Source organism: Dendrobates tinctorius, unplaced genomic scaffold (assembly GCF_039654945.1).
Source record: "Dendrobates tinctorius isolate UK_male_01 unplaced genomic scaffold, ASM3965494v1 ptg000005l, whole genome shotgun sequence".
Classification (NCBI taxonomy): domain Eukaryota; kingdom Metazoa; phylum Chordata; class Amphibia; order Anura; family Dendrobatidae; genus Dendrobates; species Dendrobates tinctorius.
Genome location: NW_027361673.1, coordinates 21,939,334 through 21,960,281, shown reverse-complemented (window position 1 = coordinate 21,960,281; position 20,948 = coordinate 21,939,334). Strand labels below are relative to the sequence as shown.

General features: G+C 44.5%; 1 protein-coding gene across 1 annotated transcript in view; it reads left to right on the top strand.

The window, feature by feature from the left end:
- Positions 1–20,948, top strand: part of LOC141083656 (uncharacterized) — a 145,335-nt gene that overhangs the window by 52,180 nt on the left and 72,207 nt on the right. Inside the window, 3 exon segments of the mRNA XM_073568034.1 lie at positions 2,500–3,545; positions 4,362–4,790; positions 4,793–5,006. Coding sequence (XP_073424135.1) covers positions 2,500–3,545; positions 4,362–4,790; positions 4,793–5,006 — 1,689 coding nt within the window.

Sequence of the window (20,948 nt, the reverse complement as noted above, 5' to 3'; positions counted from 1 at the left end):
GTGTCTAATTACAGGGCCAATTTGCCTCTACCGCCATAACTACTGCTGCCTTGCTCCTCTGCCGGTGTCTAATTACAGGGCCAATTTGCCTCTACCGCCATAACTACTGCTGCCTTGCTCCTCTGCCGGTGTCTAATTACAGGGCCAATTTGCCTCTACCGCCATAACTACTGCTGCCTTGCTCCTCTGCCGGTGTCTAATTACAGGATCAATTTGCCTCTACCGCCATAACTACTGCTGCCTTGCTCCTCTGCCGGTGTCTAATTACAGGATCAATTTGCCTCTACCGCCATAACTACTGCTGCATTGCTCCTCTACTGGTGTCTAATTACAGGGCCAATTTGCCTCTACCGCCATAACTACTGCTGCCTTGCTCCTCTGCCGGTGTCTAATTACAGGGCCAATTTGCCTCTACCGCCATAAGTACTGCTGCCTTGCTCCTCTGACTGTTCACTGCCTGTGTCTAATTACAGGGCCAATTTGCCTCTACTGCCATAACTACTGCTGCCTTGCTCCTCTGCCGGTGTCTAATTATTTGGCCAATTTGCCTCTACCGCCATAACTACTGCTGCCTTGCTCCTCTGCCGGTGTCTAATTACAGGGCCAATTTGCCTCTACCGCCATAACTACTGCTGCCTTGCTCCTCTGCCCGTGTCTAACTACAGGGCCAATTTGCCACTACCACTTCATAACTACTGCTGGGCAATTACAGCGTCAATTAGTATCTGTTTACTTTACAATACTCCAGGACGCCTTCTTCACTGCCAGATAAGTGCTAAATAGACTCCTTTACCTGTGCCAACATGAGTCATAACAAAAAGTATGCCAATGCCAGTGAAAGGAAAGCAGCTTTAGCACTACGACAAAAACAACGCCGTGCTAATGAGACTCCTGAGGAAAAACACCATCGCCTTGAGAAGATTAAGGCTTATAAACGCTGTCGCCTCACACACGAATCCCCTAACTCTAAATCCATAAGATTGGCTGAAGAAGCCTCTGCACGCCGTCACCGCCGACAACAGACGGCCTCTTCCTCATCATTATTATTAGACTCACAACAGGATGCTTCCACATCAGCATGTGGAACAATTTACTGCTACACTTCATCCCATATGCCGTTCACTGACATAACTAATCAGCAATCTGTTTCTGCCCTATCAATACCACCATTCAATACCGATGCCCAGTATGCCAATGCCAGTGAAAGGAAAGCAGCTTTAGCACTACGACAAAAACAACGCCGTGCTAATGAGACTCCTGAGGAAAAACAGCATCGACTTGACAAGATTAAGGCTTATAAACGCCGTCGTCTCACACACGAATCCCCTAACTCTAAATCTATTACATTGGCTGAAGAAGCCTCTGCACGCCATCACCGCCAACAACAGACGGCTTCTTCCTCATCATTATTTGTAGACTCACAACAGGATGCTTCCACATCAGCATGTGGAACAAGTTACTACCACACTTCATCCTATTTTCCGTTCACTGACATAACTAATCAGCAATCTGTTTCTGCCCTATCAATACCACCATTAGTCAATACCAACGCACAGTTTCTTCACATACAAGCTGCAGTTAGCCCGCAGAAAGTGCAACCAAGACAAATATACGTTGGTCTCAAAACTAGGCGCACCCCATCGGTTGGACATGCACTTCTACTAGAACCTCACATTTTCACTAATGATGAAAATAGTATTACTGAACACAGCTGTGGTGACATGACCCATGTATGTGAGCATTGCGAAGCTTTGCATTTTGTAGCAGAGATACCTTCTGATAACAACTTTACGCTCTGCTGTCAGAAGGGTAAAGTCCATGTACCCATACTACAATATCCTGATGTCTTTACACGTTTGCTGAAAGGGCAAAGTGAATTTAGCAAAAATTTCATGGATAATATTCAAAGTATTAACAGTTCCTTTGCTTTTGCCTCCATGGGTGCAAATATTTCACCACCTCCTGGATATGGCCCATACTGTTTCCACATACATGGCCAGATCTATCATAGAACTGGAACACTACATCCCTCAGATGACCAGCAAAGCGCATTTGCCCAACTTTACATTCTCGATGCCACTACCGCAAACGAACAATGCTTACGATGTAAAGAAAATCAAAAATGTCATCCTACATTGATGAACATTATTGCCCTTCAAATCCAAACTATTAATCCTTTTGTGGAAGCTTATCAAATGTTACGTGATGTGGAAGAACAAGAAAAACTTAAATCTCTACAAAACGGAACTGTCATGCCAAACATCTCTATGGCTATTAAACAAGATCGTACTCAAGACCCTCGACGCTACAATAATCCCACTGTCAGTGAAGTAGCAGTCGTGTTTCAAAATGACAATGGTGAGCCACCTTTCAATAGAGACATATTAATTCATTTAAAACCTGATCCCCATAACCCTTTAGCTCCAAAAACACAACAAATTAGTATTCTCCATAGCAATTTGGATGCCCTCCTCTATCCAATATTTTTCCTTTATGGAGACCAAGGATGGCATGATGGACTCAAACAACAAGGCAAAAGTCCGAGGAGGATCACTCAACTCCAATACTATTGCTATATGTTATCTGTCAGAAATTACTTTAATCCACTCCTCAATGGTGGTAAGCTAACACAGCAATATTTAGTAGATGCTTATGTCAAAATCGAAGCTAATCGCCTACATTACATCCGCAACCACCAAAAAGATTTAAAAGTGGAGGATTACTGCCTCCTTCAAGAACATCTACTCAAAAAATCGGTTCAAAAGGGCATCCCTATTGGGAAAACCGTCATTTTACCATCTTCTTTTGAAGGCAGTCCAAGAAACATGCAGCAGCGCTACCAGGATGCTATGGCTATTGTTACAAAGTATGGTCGACCAGATCTATTTATCACCATGACATGTAATCCTAAGTGGAATGAGATTACTACACATTTAGAACCGTGGCAGCGTGTTGAACACAGACCAGACTTGGTTGCACGTGTCTTTAAAATTAAACTGGAATCCCTCTTAAAAGACATTAGCAGTGGATTATTTGGAAACGTCACTGCAATGGTCCATGTCATTGAATTTCAGAAGCGTGGTCTCCCACACGCTCATATTTTAATTATTCTTGACAGCCTGTCTAAATTACGGACTGAGGCGGACATAGACAATATAGTCTGGGCTGAAATACCTGATGAAACAATCTACCCTCAGCTCCATAACATTGTTCTTCAACACATGATTCATGGTCCCTGTGGAGAACACAATCCTAATTCTCCCTGTATGGATCTTGGAAAGTGTAGCAAAGGTTTCCCAAAACAAAACCAACCATATACCATCAAAGAAAAGGATGGCTATCCCACTTACCGCAGACCCATTGGCAAAACATATGAACACCATTCTAAGATGATTGACAATTCATGGGTAGTTCCATATAACCCATTTTTACTCACCAAATACAAGTGCCATATTAATGTAGAAATATGTGCTTCCATTCAAGGTGTAAAATATTTATTTAAATACGTTTACAAAGGACATGACAAAGCCAACCTTGAAATTTCCCAAAATAACATCCAACATGATGAAACACACCAATTTACGGATACCAGATATGTTAGTGCACCTGAGGCTGCGTGGCGGATATTTGCTTTTCCTATGCATAAACAATCAATAATTCTCAACCACTCTATTTTCATGAGAATGACTCTGCAGACAACATCCATCAAAAGCTCAATTCCAATTCTACACTTATGGCGTATTTCAACCTTAATAAGATCGACCACAATGCACATAACTATTTCTACCGCGAAATTCCAGAACACTACGTTTGGAAACAAGGCATATGGGAACAAAGAAAACGAGGGGGTCTCACAGTTATTGGAAGAATGTACACTGTTAGTGTGAAAGACCAAGAACGCTATTATTTACGTTTGTTGTTACTGTATGTAAAAGCTGCTACCAGTTTTGACAGCATTAAAACCGTCAATGGAGTTATGCATGAAACCTTTAAGGATGCTGCGTTAGCACTTGGATTATTATTCGATGATAGCATCTGGAGACATACTTTAACAGATGCTTGCATTCTTAACATGCCTTCCCAACTTAGAGACATGTTTGCTTATATCTGTATTTTTGGCCCCCCCAGTAATCCACTTGAATTGTGGAATGAATTTAAGGACCATTTTTTACAAGACTATTGTCATACATACCACAGCAACACTGAAGAGTGTATCGATTGTGAAGGATATGCTATGAAAGATGTCCAAGATGTCCTCATAGTCCATGGAAAAACTTTTGCTGATTATAATTTACCACGCCCAGCAAAAAATATTAAACAACTCCTTAAACAATATGATAAGGATTATGAGTTAAAAAAAAGCTGCAGAGATGAAAGAAACTCTTAATCAGGAGCAACTTTTTGCCTATGATGTCATTACTGAAGCTTTACAAAATAGCAGTTTAATACCAAAGTGCTTTTTTCTCGATGGACCTGGTGTCAGTGGAAAGACCTACCTATACCATCTACTTACACATCATTTAAGAGGACAAGGAGAAATTGTGTCACCTGCAGCGACTACAGGAATAGCATCTAACTTGATACAAGGAGGCCGAACAATCCACTCTCTATATGGCATACCTATTCCGATCAATGAAACATCTGTTTCCAGGATTAAAAACGATACAAATGCAGGAAAACATTTACAGAGTACAAAACTTTTTATTATTGATGAGTGCACTATGGTCCAAAAACATGCATTGAATGTGATAGATAGACTTCTACGTGACATCATGACAACAAATGTTGCTGAAAAAATAAAACACCATTTGGAGGTAAAGTTATTGTTCTTGGAGGAGGCTTCAGACAATGTCTTCCCGTCATCGCTCATGGAACAAGAATAGACATTGTAGATTCCTGCATTAAATATTCAGAACATTGGCAACATTTTACCAGACTACTGCTAATCAACAACATGCGCTCCACTGATCCTGAATACAGCACTTGGTTGCTTAAACTTGGAAATGGTGAGCTGTCTAATGAACAAAACCTTGGAGAGGATGTCATTGAAATTCCTCCAGACATCCTTTGCACTGGCTCTATAGTAACCGAGATCTTTGGAGACCATATTTGCATTGATGTTAATGACAAACAAAGCCTCAACACTGCTGCATCACATGCTATACTATGTCCAAAAAATGATGACGTCGATTTTCTGAACTGTAAAGTAATGGATCGCATTAGTGGTGATTATACTGTATATACAAGTGATGATTCTGTCGATGCTGATGAGGCAGAGGAATGTGAAAACTACCCAGATGAATTTTTAAACTCTCTGACACCATCAGGAATGCCATCACATCTCTTAAAACTTAAAATTGGCACCATTGTGATGCTATTAAGAAACCTAAACACTAGAGTTGAGCGAAACAGGTCGAAAAATTTCAAAAGTCGCCGACTTTTGTCAAAGCTGGGTTTCATGAATCGAAACCCGACCCTAGGATGAGGTCGGCCACGAGGTCGGACTTGACTTACGCGCCAAAGTCGCATTTCAAAAGTTTGTTTTGCGCTCTTTTACAGCCAATCAGGATCCACGGACACTGTGGGCAACGTGATGACATAGGCAGGGGTCACCACCATCTTTCAGAAGGGCATGCAAGTGATTGGCTTGCTTTGGTGGGCGTCACAGGGGGTATAAAAGGGCGTGCACGCCGACCGCCATCTTACTTCTGCCGATCTCAGTATAGGGAGAGGTTGCTGCTGATTCTGTAGGGAGAGCGTTAGGCAGGGAAGAAGACAAAAAAACTGCTTCTGCTGCTAGCGATTTGGCCTGCACAACACACAAGTCACTGTGTGTGCAGTGCAAGGGGAGGCTATATTGTGGTGTATCAGTGGTGTTGGTTGTTGGGCTGCCTTTTAAGGCTTCCTGACAGGCTGGCATTGCTGTTTACCCACTGCTCCGCAAACTGCTTTTTTAAAAGCAATCCCAATTTTTTTTTTTGTCCTGCTGAGAAGAAAAAAAAACTGCTTCTGCTGCTAGCAATTTTGCCTGCACAACACACCAGTCACTGTGTGTGCAGTGCAAGGGGAGGCTATATAGTGGTGTATCAGTGGTGTTGGTTGTTGGGCTGCTTTTTAAGGCTTCCTGACAGGCTAGCATTGCTGTTTACCCACTGCTCCGCAAACTGCTTTTTCAAAAGCAATCCAATCTCCCTTATCCTGTAGTCACTTTGGTCACAGCTGTGCCATCGAGCCTGTCACATAGCGCTCAGATATTCATTGGGCCTCACACAATCCACAAGTGTCCAGTGTCCAAAAGTGTGTGCAGAGATTTAAAATCTCCCTTATCCTCTCGTCACTTTGGTCACAGCTGTGCCATCGAGCCTGTCATATAGCGCTCAGACATTCATTGGGCCTCACACAATCCACAAGTGTCCAGTGTCCAAAAGTGTGCGCAGAGATTCAAAATCTCCCTTATCCTCTCGTCACTTTGGTCACAGCTGTGCCATCGAGCCTGTCACATAGCGCTCAGATATTCATTGGGCCTCACACAATCCACAAGTGTTCAGTGTCCAAAAGTGTGCGCAGAGATTCAAAATCTCCCTTATCCTCTCGTCACTTTGGTCACAGCTGTGCCATCGAGCCTGTCACATAGCGCTCAGATATTCATTGGGCCTCACACAATCCACAAGCGTCCAGTGTCCAAAAGTGTGCGCAGAGATTCAAAATCTCCCTTATCCTCTCGTCACTTTGGTCACAGCTGTGCCATCGAGCCTGTCACATAGCGCTCAGATATTCATTGGGCCTCACACAATCCACAAGTGTCCAGTGTCCAAAAGTGTGTGCAGAGATTCAAAATCTCCCTTATCCTCTCGTCACTTTGGTCACAGCTGTGCCATCGAGCCTGTCACATAGCGCTCAGATATTCATTGGGCCTCACACAATCCACAAGTGTCCAGTGTCCAAAAGTGTGCGCAGAGATTCAAAATCTCCCTTATCCTCTCGTCACTTTGGTCACAGCTGTGCCATCGAGCCTGTCACATAGCGCTCAGATATTCATTGGGCCTCACACAATCCACAAGTGTCCAGTGTCCAAAAGTGTGCGCAGAGATTCAAAATCTCCCTTATCCTCTCGTCACTTTGGTCACAGCTGTGCCATCGAGCCTGTCACATAGCGCTCAGATATTCATTGGGCCTCACACAATCCACAAGTGTCCAGTGTCCAAAAGTGTGCGCAGAGATTCAAAATCTCCCTTATCCTCTTGTCACTTTGGTCACAGCTGTGCCATCGAGCCTGTCACATAGCGCTCAAATATTCATTGGGCCTCACACAATCCACAAGTGTCCAGTGTCCAAAAGTGTGCGCAGAGATTCAAAATCTCCCTTATCCTCTCGTCACTTTGGTCACAGCTGTGCCATCGAGCCTGTCATATAGCGCTCAGATATTCATTGGGCCTCACACAATCCACAAGTGTCCAGTGTCCAAAAGTGTGCGCAGAGATTCAAAATCTCCCTTATCCTCTCGTCACTTTGGTCACAGCTGTGCCATCGAGCCTGTCACATAGCGCTCAGATATTCATTGGGCCTCACACAATCCACAAGTATCCAGTGTCCAAAAGTGTGCGCAGAGATTCAAAATCTCCCTTATCCTCTCGTCACTTTGGTCACAGCTGTGCCATCGAGCCTGTCACATAGCGCTCAGATATTCATTGGGCCTCACACAATCCACAAGTGTCCAGTGTCCAAAAGTGTGTACAGAGATTCAAAATCTCCCTTATCCTCTCGTCACTTTGGTCACAGCTGTGCCATCGAGCCTGTCACATAGCGCTCAGATATTCATTGGGCCTCACACAATCCACAAGTGTCCAGTGTCCAAAAGTGTGCGCAGAGATTCAAATCTCCCTTATCCTCTCGTCACTTTGGTCACAGCTGTGCCATCGAGCCTGTCACATAGCGCTCAGATGTCAGTGGGCCTCACACAATCCACAAGTGTCCAGTGTCCAAAAGTGTGTGCAGAGATTCAAAATCTCCCTTATCCTCTCGTCACTTTGGTCACAGCTGTGCCATCGAGCCTGTCACATAGCGCTCAGATATTCATTGGGCCTCACACAATCCGCAAGTGTCCAGTGTCCAAAAGTGTGTGCAGAGATTCAAAATCTCCCTTATCCTCTCGTCACTTTGGTCACAGCTGTGCCATCGAGCCTGTCACATAGCGCTCAGATATTCATTGGGCCTCACACAATCCACAAGTGTCCAGTGTCCAAAAGTGTGTGCAGAGATTCAAAATCTCCCTTATCCTCTCGTCACTTTGGTCACAGCTGTGCCATCGAGCCTGTCACATAGCGCTCAGATATTCATTGGGCCTCACACAATCCACAAGTGTCCAGTGTCCAAAAGTGTGTGCAGAGATTCAAAATCTCCCTTATCCTCTCGTCACTTTGGTCACAGCTGTGCCATCGAGCCTGTCACATAGCGCTCAGATATTCATTGGGCCTCACACAATCCACAAGTGTCCAGTGTCCAAAAGTGTGTGCAGAGATTCAAAATCTCCCTTATCCTCTCGTCACTTTGGTCACAGCTGTGCCATCGAGCCTGTCACATAGCGCTCAGATATTCATTGGGCCTCACACAATCCACAAGAGTCCAGTGTCCAAAAGTGTGCGCAGAGATTCAAAATCTCCCTTATCCTCTCGTCACTTTGGTCACAGCTGTGCCATCGAGCCTGTCACATAGCGCTCAGATATTCATTGGGCCTCACACAGTCCACAAGTGTCCAGTTTCCAAAAGTGTGCGCAGAGATTCAAAATCTCCCTTATCCTATCGTCACTTTGGTCACAGCTGTGCCATCGAGCCTGTCACATAGCGCTCAGATATTCATTGGGCCTCACACAATCCACAAGTGTCCAGTGTCCAAAAGTGTGTGCAGAGATTCAAAATCTCCCTTATCCTCTCGTCACTTTGGTCACAGCTGTGCCATCGAGCCTGTCACATAGCGCTCAGATATTCATTGGGCCTCACACAATCCACAAGTGTCCAGTGTCCAAAAGTGTGTGCAGAGATTCAAAATCTCCCTTATCCTCTTGTCACTTTGGTCACAGCTGTGCCATCGAGCCTGTCACATAGCGCTCAGATATTCATTGGGCCTCACACAATCCAAAAGTGTCCAGTGTCCACAGGTGTCTGCAGAAATTCAAAATCTCCCCTGTCCTATAGACACCTTGTACCTTGTTTTACATTACTATATAGTTTGTTGGATTTTGTCTACATTTCTACCAAAAATGAGGAAGGCTGGTGGAAGAGGCCGTGGAATTGGGCGGGGGTTGGCAGCTGGTAATGATGGTGTTGGTGGTGGATCTGATGGTAGTGGCAAGAGCAAAATAGGACCGAATGCAGGAGGTGTTGAGCCTGCGTCATCGTCTGGCTACATAAGGCCTCGAACGCTTAGTTTTCTAGGAGCTGGCAAACCGCTTTTAAAGCCAGAGCATCAGGAAAAAGTTTTGTCTTACATTGCTGACTCAGCCTCCAGCTCTATCGCCTCCTCTTCTTCAGTTGTAAAAAGTAAAAGCACTGAGTCGTCATTGGAGGCTCATGTTCATGAACCACACCTTTCCTTGTGTCCTTCACCCCTACCAAGATTGAAGGATGACGCAGGCCATACTACTGATTACTCCATGGAGCTGTTTTCACATACCATGCCTGGATTATCAAGTCAAATGGTGAATTACCCAGGCCAAGATGAATCTGACATGGAGTGCACTGATGCACAGCCGCTGATGGATGATTCTGCTGGTACATTCACTCAGAGCACTACATTGTCCTCGCAGTGTACAGAGCCAGATTCTGACCCTGATGAGACTCAGGTGCCCCTTCCCGCACACTATACCACCATACACGGTGACACAGAGGAAGGTGCACATGACATAGAAGAGGAGGTGATGGATGACCCAGTTGTTCACCCAGATTGGCATCCATTGGGGGAAGAGGGTGCTGCTTCCAATAGCTCAGATGAGGAGCATCCACAGCAGACATCAACATCGCAACAGCTGTTATCTGGCAGGCCCGTAGCACTCCAAAGACAGGTTCCAAACATCAAAAGAGTTGCTGGACAGCTTGTCCAGAGGGTCAAAAGATCACAGCGTGCTAGGCCGCAAAATGTCTGCCAAAGTAGGAAGAGTGCAGTGTGGCACTTTTTTGAACAAAATCCTCATGATCAGGCCAAGGTTATCTGTAAGAAGTGCGCAAAGACCTTTAGCCGAGGGAAAAATCTGAAAAATTTGAATACCAGTTGCATGCTTAGACATTTAACCAGCATGCACTTGCAAGCGTGGACACAACACCAAACCTCAAGTGCCACATGTGCAACTGATCACAACGAAGGTAGTCAGCAACGCTACATTGTTTCCCCCACTGTAAGCCCACCGGTTAGCACAGCCGCAAATGTTGAGGTGTCGTTGCAAGGCCACAGCAGTCAGGGAATCCCACTGTTATATCAACGAAAGACTGATTCTAGGCCATCAGAAAGAACACCAACTCCATCACCATCATCAACCCTCTCTCAGTCCGCCCTGTCCACCGCTACTTCCACCATATGCAGCTCTCAAGTCCAGCTCACCCTCCCAGACACTATGAGTAGGTCAAGAAAGTACTCAGTCTCTCATCCGCGTACACTGGGTTTGAACGCCCACATTGCCAAACTAATCTCGTTTGAGATGATGCCCTTTCGGTTGGTGGAAAGCGCAGCTTTCCGCGAACTCATGGCCTATGCAGTACCACGCTATGACCTACCCAGTCGCCACTTCTTCTCTCGCAAAGCCATCCCAGCCCTCCACCATTATGTGAAAGACCGCATTGTCCATGCACTCAAGCAGTCAGTGAGCGGAAAGGTGCACCTCACAACTGATGCATGGTCCAGTCGGCATGGCCAGGGCCGTTACGTGTCCATCACTGCGCACTGGGTTAATGTGGTGGATGCAGGGTCCACAGGGGACAGCGGTGGTGGGACAGTGCTGCCTAGCCCATGGTATAGGAAACAGTTGGCTGTAGGCGTTCGACCCTCCTCCTCCTCCAGAAGCGAAAGCTCGTCCACAGAGCGCAGTCATACGAGCACTCCATCTGCAGCTGCCACTGTTGCACACGATGTGTCCCCCTATCGAGCAGCTAGTGGAAAGCGTCAGCAGGCTGTGTTGCAGATGATGTGTTTAGGCGACAGACACACCGCCGAGGTGCTGGCCGAGTACTTGAAGCGACAAACTGAGTCATGGCTGGGCAGTGTACATCTTGAGGCAGGCAAGGTAGTTAGTGATAACGGCCGTAATTTTGTGGCAGCCATAGCCCTTTCAAAACTCAGCCACATACCTTGCTTGGCTCACACCTTGAACCTGGTGGTGCAGTGCTTCCTCAAAAATTATCCGGAGTTAACAGCCCTGCTCCAGAAGGTGCGAAGACTGTGCGCGCACATCCACCGGTCGCCTGTACACTCCGTTCGTATGCAGAAGCTGCAGCGATTGCTCCACCTTCCCAACCACCGCCTCATTATCGACATTGCAACAAGGTGGAACTCCACCCTGCACATGGTGGAGCGGCTGTGCGAGCAGAGGCAGGCCATAATGCATTTGTGGGAGGATACACGGCCAGGCACTTTGAGAGCAGACATGGAGTTGACAGGTGTGCAGTGGTCGAAGCTGAAAGACCTCTGTAAAGTCCTTCAGTGTTTTGAGGAATGCACACGGCTGGTAAGCGCAGACGACGCCATCCTAAGCATGAGCATCCCACTTATGCGTCTGCTCATGCAAACTTTGACGCACCTTAAGGAGCAGGCTTCTGCAGCCAATGTTGATGAGGAGGAAGAGGAGGAGGGAATCCTTGATGACATTCAGCCATTGTCTGCTCAGGGACCTCTCCTGGACGAGATGGAGGAAGAAGAGGAGGAGGAGGAGGAGGATGATGGGGATGATTACTTAGGGGAGGAGGATGCATCTCGTGGGGCAAGTGAAAATGTTGGCGTGGCAAGGTCTGGTACAGGGTTTGTGCGTGACTGGAGGGATGTGGATTTGCCAGAAAGTGCTCCTCCACCCAGCACTCGCAGTGCATCATTGACACCGGGAACATTGGCCCACATGTCAGATTATGCCTTGCAGATCCTAAAAAGGGACCCCCGCATTGCCAAAATGATGAACGATGACGACTACTGGTTGGCCAGCATCCTGGATCCACGCTATAAAGGCAAATTACAAAACATCATGCCACAGGAGAACCTTGACCTAATATTGGCTAATAAACAAGCAACTCTGGTAAATCGGTTGCTTGAGGCATTCCCAGCACACAGCAGCGGTGATGGTTCTCACACGAGCCGTACGGGCCGGGGGCAGCTTGGCAGAGGTGTTCGTGGTGCACACAGCAGAAGTGGCGTTGGAGACAGGGGTTTCATGACAATGTTGTGGACTGATTTTTCAAATACCGCTCACACAACTGGTAATACTGCATCGATGGAAAGTGACAGGAGACAGCAGTTGTCAACTATGGTAACAAACTACTTTTCCTCCCATATCGATGTTCTCCCACACAGGTCATTCCCCTTTGACTATTGGGCCGCTAAACTGGACACCTGGCCTGAATTGGCCCAATATGCCTTACAGGAGCTCGCTTGCCCAGCTGCAAGTGTGCTATCGGAAAGAGTCTTCAGTGCAGCTGGATCAATCCTGACAGAAAAAAGGACCCGTCTGTCAACCCAAAATGTGGATGATCTAACCTTCATTAAAATGAACCATGCATGGGTTTCCAAGGATTTTGTCCCACCTTCCCCTGATGACACATAGGGTGACAGAAAAATGGCTTGCTTTGGTCCACCTCTTCCTGGGACTTCACCTATTTCGCCTTTTGCATCAGCTGAATGTCCAACATCAACATATGCCACTTTCTAAAACTCCCTAACTGTGCTGCCTCCCCCCCATGGCCGGGGTCACCACCTAGCGCACGACACCGTGCGAGTGCCGTTGCCCTGGACAGGTGGGTAGGCCGACTCTTGGGCGCGGGCACTGGCACAGGGTCCCTCATAGTGCAATCAAGTGTCTCTGACGGTGGTGGTGCACACCCGCCGTCAGACACACCGCTGTACTATGAGGGGCCCAGTGCCAGTACCGACGCCCACGAGTGGGCCCCCCTTGCTTGAGCAGGGCCCCAGCATTTGCAATCTTTACCTCTCCCTGCTCCTCCGCTGTGTAATCTGGGCCGTCAAATCCATACTGTGCCTGACACCGTCTGAGCCTGCCTCCTGAGACATATATTTTGAATGTGTACGCTATCCATACATGTTATCCGGGGAAACGGTACCCTTTCAAACCTTTGTGCAATCACGTGCAATCCATACTGGGCCTGACACCATCTGAGCCTGCCTCCTGAGACATATATTTTGAATGTGTACGCTATCCATACATGTTATCCGGGGATACGGTACCCTTTCTAACCTTTGTGCAATCACGTGCAATCCATACTGGGCCTAACACCGTCTGAGCCTGCCTCCTGAGACATATATTTTGAATGTGTACGCTATCCATACATGTTATCTGGGGATACGGTACCCTTTCTAACCTTTGTGCAATCACGTGCAATCCATACTGGGCCTAACACCGTCTGAGCCTGCCTCCTGATGTATAGACGTATATTTTGAATGTGTACACTATCCATACATGTTATCTGGGGATACGGTACCCTTTCTCACCTTTGTGCAATCACGTGCAATCCATACTGGGCCTAACACCGTCTGAGAATGATAGATGGGGCCCACCATACACTGGAACATTCCAAAGGTGGACATCAGACACTGGAGCAGCATTTACAGGGCCCATTATACACTAGAGCATTAGAAATGGGGCCCATTATGTTTGGAGCATTATTTGGGCCCATAAGACAGTAGAGCTTCATCCATGGGGACCAACATATACTGTAGCATTATGTGGAGCTCATCATATACTGTTTCAAACATTATATGGGACCAATGATTCTGTATGGAGAAATAGATGGGCCTCGTCATGAGATGTAAAAAGTGAGGTATTTTTCATTGTACTATACCGCTATTTCTCTGCCGTATCGGAGCATGATGAGTTGTGGTATGTGTTAAAGGGGCGTTCTTTCGCCCAAGGCACATGAAAACCTGGAGCCAGCCCTCCCCTCCCACAGTCTGTAGCCAAATAACCCCCATTTTTCAGTGCGTAACTTGTATTATGAAGTTAATTAAGGTTGACAAGCTTAAGTAAGAAAAATTGATGCTTTTGGCATTCAAATGGGCACTGTAGGTGTGTTTCCTGTCCTCCTCTCACTGCCGACTTTTATTCCCCATTGACTTACATTGGGTTTCGTGTTTCGGGACGACCCCGACTTTTCCCTATAATCGGACGATCTTGCTCGACCCGACTTTTAGAAAAGTCGGGTTTCACGAAACGAAACGCGACCCTAAAAAAACAAAAGTCGCTCAACTCTACTAAACACCAAGAAAGGTCTCTGCAATGGCACTCGCCTCATTGTCATTGCCTTACTCCGCAACATCATACAGGCTAAAGTGATTACTGGCTCAGCTGAAGGAGACATTGTGTTTATTCCACGCATCGATTTGTGTCCTTCAGAAACTGGGTTACCTTTTAAATTAAATCGTCGACAGTTTCCTATAAAACCTGCTTTTGCTATGACCATTAACAAATCCCAAGGACAGACCCTCAATCGAATTGGAATTTTTTTGCCCCAACCTTTATTTACCCATGGACAATTGTATGTTGCATTCTCCCGAGTAAAGCAACGCAGCAACGTTAGGGTCAAAGTGGTGGATACACCACTTCAAGGACAATTGCTACCTAATAGCCCAAAAATCTTCACTAGAAATGTCGTTTACAAAAATGTCTTACTTTAAACTATTTAAGTTGGTCCTAGAATGGATAGATATATAGATATATAAATAATAGTTACATTCTAAATAGATATAGATAATAGACTTCTAAGACTTCTATACATAGCTTGATATATGTTATATATATAAATATTTTAAGCAGATAGATACAGTATATCTTACACTAATTATCTCTTTCACATATATGTCATAGACATATTTAAATCCATAAAAATATACATAGGTATAGGTATATATAGATTAAAAAAAAAAAGGCAAAAACAAAAAAAATTTAGGCAAACATACATAGATTTCAACTACATAGCTAACACATACCTACATAACTTAGGTAATAATAATTAATGTTTTATTTATTAATAGAGTACTATTATTTCAATAGCACTTTACATACATCAGTAATACTGTCCTTCTTGAGGCTCACTATGTAAATATCTTATCCACATAAAAACATAGGTGTGATACATCTACTATAATAAATGCGCTAAGCAGCTTCCGGGTTGTAACAACTTCCGTCCAGTTGTAACTGGTGACGTCACAGCACACCTCTTGCCATGTTAACCCTCAACACACCACTCCTCAACACACACTCCTCTCACCTTTCACTATCTCCACTAACGTCCACTCGCAGGATTTTAGAATACTCAAGATGGCGTGGCCGCAAGAACATGTCGCCGGCGTGGACAACGTCGGGATCCAGGATGGCGCCGGCGGAAGAAGATGTCGGGGATCGTGGAGCAGCGACGATGACGGTGTGAGTATGAGAGACGGAGTGAGAGAAAGGGTCGTATGTGGAGTGAAAGAGTGAGTGGAGATGGTGAAAGGTGAGAGGAGTGTGTGTTGAGGCGGTGTGGTGTGTTGAGGAGGAGTGTGTGTTGAGGGTTCACATGGCAAGAGGTGTGTCACTATCCTCCCGATGCGATAGCATCGGGCCTTAGTCTACTATAATCTACTATAATAAATGCGCTAAGCAGCTTCCGGGTTGTAACAACTTCCATCCAGTTGTAACTGGTGACGTCACAGCACACCTCTTGCCATGTTAACCCTCAACACACCACTCCTCAACACACACTCCTCTCACCTTTCACTATCTCCACTAATGTCCACTCACAGGATTTCAGAATACTCAAGATGGCGTGGCCGCAAGAACATGTCGCCGGTGTGGACAACGTCGGGATCAAGGATGGCGCCGGCGGAAGAAGATGTCAGGGAACATGGAGCAGCGACGATGACGGTGTGAGTATGAGAGACGGAGTGAGAGAAAGGGTCGTATGTGGAGTGAAAGAGTGAGTGGACGTGAGTGGAGATGGTGAAAGGTGAGACGAGTGTGTGTTGAGGCGGTGTGGTGTGTTGAGGAAGAGTGTGTGTTGAGGGTTCACATGGCAAGAGGTGTGTCACTATCCTCCTGATGCGATAGCATCGGGCCTTAATCTACTATAATAAATGCGCTAAGCAGCTTCCGGGTTGTAACAACTTCTGTCCAGTTGTAACTGGTGACGTCACAGCACACCTCTTGCCATGTTAACCCTCAACACACCACTCCTCAACACACACTCCTCTCACTTTTTACTATCTCCACTAACGTCCACTCGCAGGATTTCAGAATGCTCAAGATGGCGTGGCCGCAAGAACATGTCGCCGGCGTGGACAACGTCGGGATCCAGGATGGCGCCGGCGGAAGAAGATGTCGGGGATCGTGGAGCAGCGACGATGATGGTGTGAGTATGAGAGACGGAGTGAGAGAAAGGGTCGTATGTGGAGTGAAAGAGTGAGTGGACGTGAGTGGAGATGGTGAAAGGTGAGAGGAGTGTGTGTTGAGGAGGTGTGTGTGTATTGAGGGTTAACATGGCAAGAGGTGTGTCACTATCCTCTCGATGCGATAGCATCGGGCCTTAATCTAGTGTATATATATATATATATATGCACATACATACTACCGTTCAAAAGTTTATGGTCACTTAGAAATTTCCTTATTTTTGAAAGAAAACCACAGTTTTCTCCAATGAAGCTAACATTAAATGATTCAGAAATGCACTCTATACATTGTTAATGTGGTAAATGACTATTCCAGCTGCAAACATCTGGTTTGTAATGCAATATCTTCATAGGTGTATAGAGGCCCATTTCCAACAACCATCAGTCCAGTGTTCTTATGGTACTTTGTATTTGCTAACTGTGAAAAAAGGCTAATGGATGATTAGAAAACCCTTGATAACCCTTGTGCAAGTATGTTAGCACAGCTGAAAACAGTTTGGCTGATTAGAAAAGCTCTAAACCTGACCTTCCTTTGAGCTATTTGAGAATCTAGAGCATTACATTTGTTGGTTCCATTAAACTCTCAAAATGGCTAGAAAAAAAGAACTTTCATGTGAAACTCGACCGTCTATTCTTGTTATTGGAAATAAAGGCTATCCAATGCGAGAAGTTGCCAAGAAACTGAAGATCTCCTACAACAGTGTGTACTACTCCCTCCAGAGGAGAGCACAAACCGGCTCTAACCAGAGTAGAAAGAGAAGTGGAAGGCCCCGCTGCACAACTGAGCAACAAGACAAGTACATTAGAGTCTGTAGTTTGAGAAATCAACACCTCACAGCTCCTCAACTGGCAGTCTCATTAAATAGTACACGCAAAACGCCAGTGTCAACGTCTACAGTGAAGAGGCGACTCCGGAATGCTGGCCTTCAGGGCAGAGTGGCAAAAAAAGCCATATCTGAGACTGGCGAATAAAAGGAAAAGATTAATATGGGCAAAAGAACACAGATTGAAGGAGAAAATCATTATTTCAAATAAAAATATTTTTTTCGAACCTTGTCAATGTCTGGACTAGCTTTTAAATTCATTTGGCAACTCATTTTATTAATAAAAGTATGAGTTTTCATGTAAAATACAAAATTGTCCGGGTGACCCCAAACTTTTGAACGGTAGTGTACATATACTGTATATTAACCACAAACTCCTGGGGGATACATATCATGAATACATGGATATAAAAAACAGTCCAAGTAAGATAAAGTGCAAGTGCTAATGAACAAAGTAACTCATCAATGAGCAGATAAAGGACATATCCGCATATAATAACCCATAAAATTGAATAATAGGTTATAGTAGTGTTTTCAGTGCTCCATTGTGAACATCAAGGGGTGAGCTGAATTCTATCTTTGTTTGTGCATAATAAGTCATAGGACATAATGTTATGCAATACAAACCCTAACCATGCTACACATGATCAACTCAGATTATTGCAATAATGTAAATAAAGTAAATCCATGCATATTTACCGCAGTGCAGATATCCAGGTGCCCACTACACCCGACGCACATTTTGCAAAGAAAGCTTCATCCAGTATAGCAGAATTAACCAGTGATTTTCCAGTGTTGGGGGTATTCAGAGGCAATCAATAGTAGTACCATGTATTCCTACTACCTGAATACTCAAAACAGTGTTCCACCACTTCAGCCAAGCTAGGTAACCCAAGAGAGTGATGTCACAGAGGAATAATGGCGTTCCATTGCAGCATAACATGCAAACGAACAAAGGGGGCTGGGGTGTAGCAGATGTAAACTGCTACATCTTTACATTGGTTGAAAAAAAGAACTAGATCCATCAAGTTTAACCTTTCTGCATCTTTCTGCCAGTGAGGGTAGGGTAAACTATAAGTAATAAATTAAAAGAAGAAATGGAACAAAATCAGTAAACATCTTCTAACAACTAATTTTAGTGAAAAATAATTAAACTCTTCATATACTTCAAATGCGGAAAACGATATTACAATTATTCTTACTGCAAATTATTTTTACATGTTTCTGCAAAATATATGATAACACTTTCAGTAATAAATGTCCAACATGCTAATTGGCTTTTATATTTATAGAGGAAATACTGTGTTTATTTTGCATGGGTGACCAACAGGTTGATAAGAGAAAAAATGGATTTTTGAATAATAAGCACTCAACGGAATTGAAAACCATTATCATTACAAAAGGCTACAGCAAGGCTTACGTTTGCTTATTTATAGAATTTATAGACTCTGTTTGACCGAGTAAATTAACTTGGCTTCGAATGAGATATTTTCCATCACTTTGAAATGATTATTCAATTATGCAATTATGTATGAAATATTTGCAAATATTTGTTCTATGGGTTTGCAATAATTTCATGATTTATATGTGATATTTTTTGTTGCCATACACTCAAGGTTCAACCTGTGGTTTGCACCCTGGGAAAGTGTATATACAGTAGATGTCCTATAATTAAGTAATCATAAATAAAATGTAAAATAATTGCAAGGTATAAAACAAATATGCTTTTATTTGAATATTCAAAGGATTTATTTTTCTACTAAAGAAGAATCATGGATGTTACCAAGTATTAGAAAAAAATGAATTTTGCTTTATTCTGTGCCCTATTTCAACACCAAAACTACTATTATTTTAGATTTTTTTGTTCAGGAAGCTTAAAAAACTAATCAACGGTTTTGCTTCACGTACACTGCTATATTACGGTTTGCGTTATGTGGAACCATTTTATATGACCTGATAAAGGCGACAGATTCATAATAAAATATATTATGACATGATCCATAAGGTGCTATATTGGAGACATATTCTTAGTATACCAAAGAAGCGCCACATGTGCTGCTATATGGTAACTCTAGTAAAAAACATATTGGAAATTATTATTTATATTTTACATTAACTGATTAGTATATTAACTGCTCCTACAGCAAGCCAGATGATGGTTTACCAATTCAGACTTCAAAGAAACTGCCATATGACCCTCCAAACCAGAGCTCAGACACTTTGTACACTGTGAAGTCTTACCAACTGAAATGGAAAACTGGTAAATAAAACGTTGCCCATGAATATATTTCAGGCAATACACACTGTCAAAAGTTATTGACAATCCCCTCATTATGTAGATGCCTTTATGAAATAGACAGGTAGGTAGTAAAATTCATTGAAATCCACATCAAATCCACACCAAAAGAACATCCACACAGGTGCATGCAACTCACAGGTATTCACCCATTAGCGGCTCACAGTCTGAATCAATCCGGGTGCCTCTCACCACAAGACCAGTGATCAAAATCCAGAGATAAGAAAATATAGTGGATGGCACTCACCAGTAAAATTAATCTTTTATTTCCAAAATTAAAACATTTTCGTCGGGAGAATGGGAGCGGGAGTGCAGGAGATGACGGCAGTTTCGCACTGTAGAAGCGCTACTACAGCGCGAAACGGCCGTCGTCTCCTACACTCCCGCTCCCATTCTCCCGACGAAAATGGTTTAATTTTGGAAATGAAAGATTAGTTTTACTGGTGAGTACCATCCACTATTTTTTCTTATCTCTGGAGTAAAATTCATTGACTGATGAATGTAGTTTCTTTTTATTTAAAAATTCAAGTGCAGGTAGCATCAGATCAGAAGAAGCATAAAGTTGTAAAGCCCAACGTTCTGTTAGGGACGGTGGAATGCACCAAATATAAATAATAGGAGTTGCGTTTGCCGCCCGGGGTCCACCGTATGGTAGGTGTAAAGACCGCTGCTGGATAATGGCAGATTCGCCAGAGGGCGGAGTACAGTGCTCGGGTTAGCGTCACCCGAGGTGCTAGGAGCGGCTCTGTTTAAGGCACAGAGTTGCCCTAGAGTAATTTAGAAATAAACACTGGGCCTGTTCACATCACAGGGCCAGCCAGCATGTGGCATAGCAGCCGCGAACGCCAAGAGGTGCTGCTGACTGCAGCGCGACGTAAACAGAAGTCGCTTAACGACAGTGCCGGAGGAGCCGGACACTGTCGGATGCTAGTGCTAGGTGCGGAGAGCACAGTGGCGTATACTCTGCCACTACCTGTCGCTGACTAGAACCAACACTCTGTCACCATTCGTATTATCAGAGGGAAGGGGTTTCTTAATAAGTCAGTCACCAGAACATGCATCCATCACCATTCACACTCAGCATAATATGCTACACTAGCGCATGGCCGAGCCGCCATGTGGGCTTTTTATAGCCATGTGCTTCTGGGACCTTCCAGTACCCTGGAAGGAACCAATCAGATCCGACGCAGGACCTGAGCAC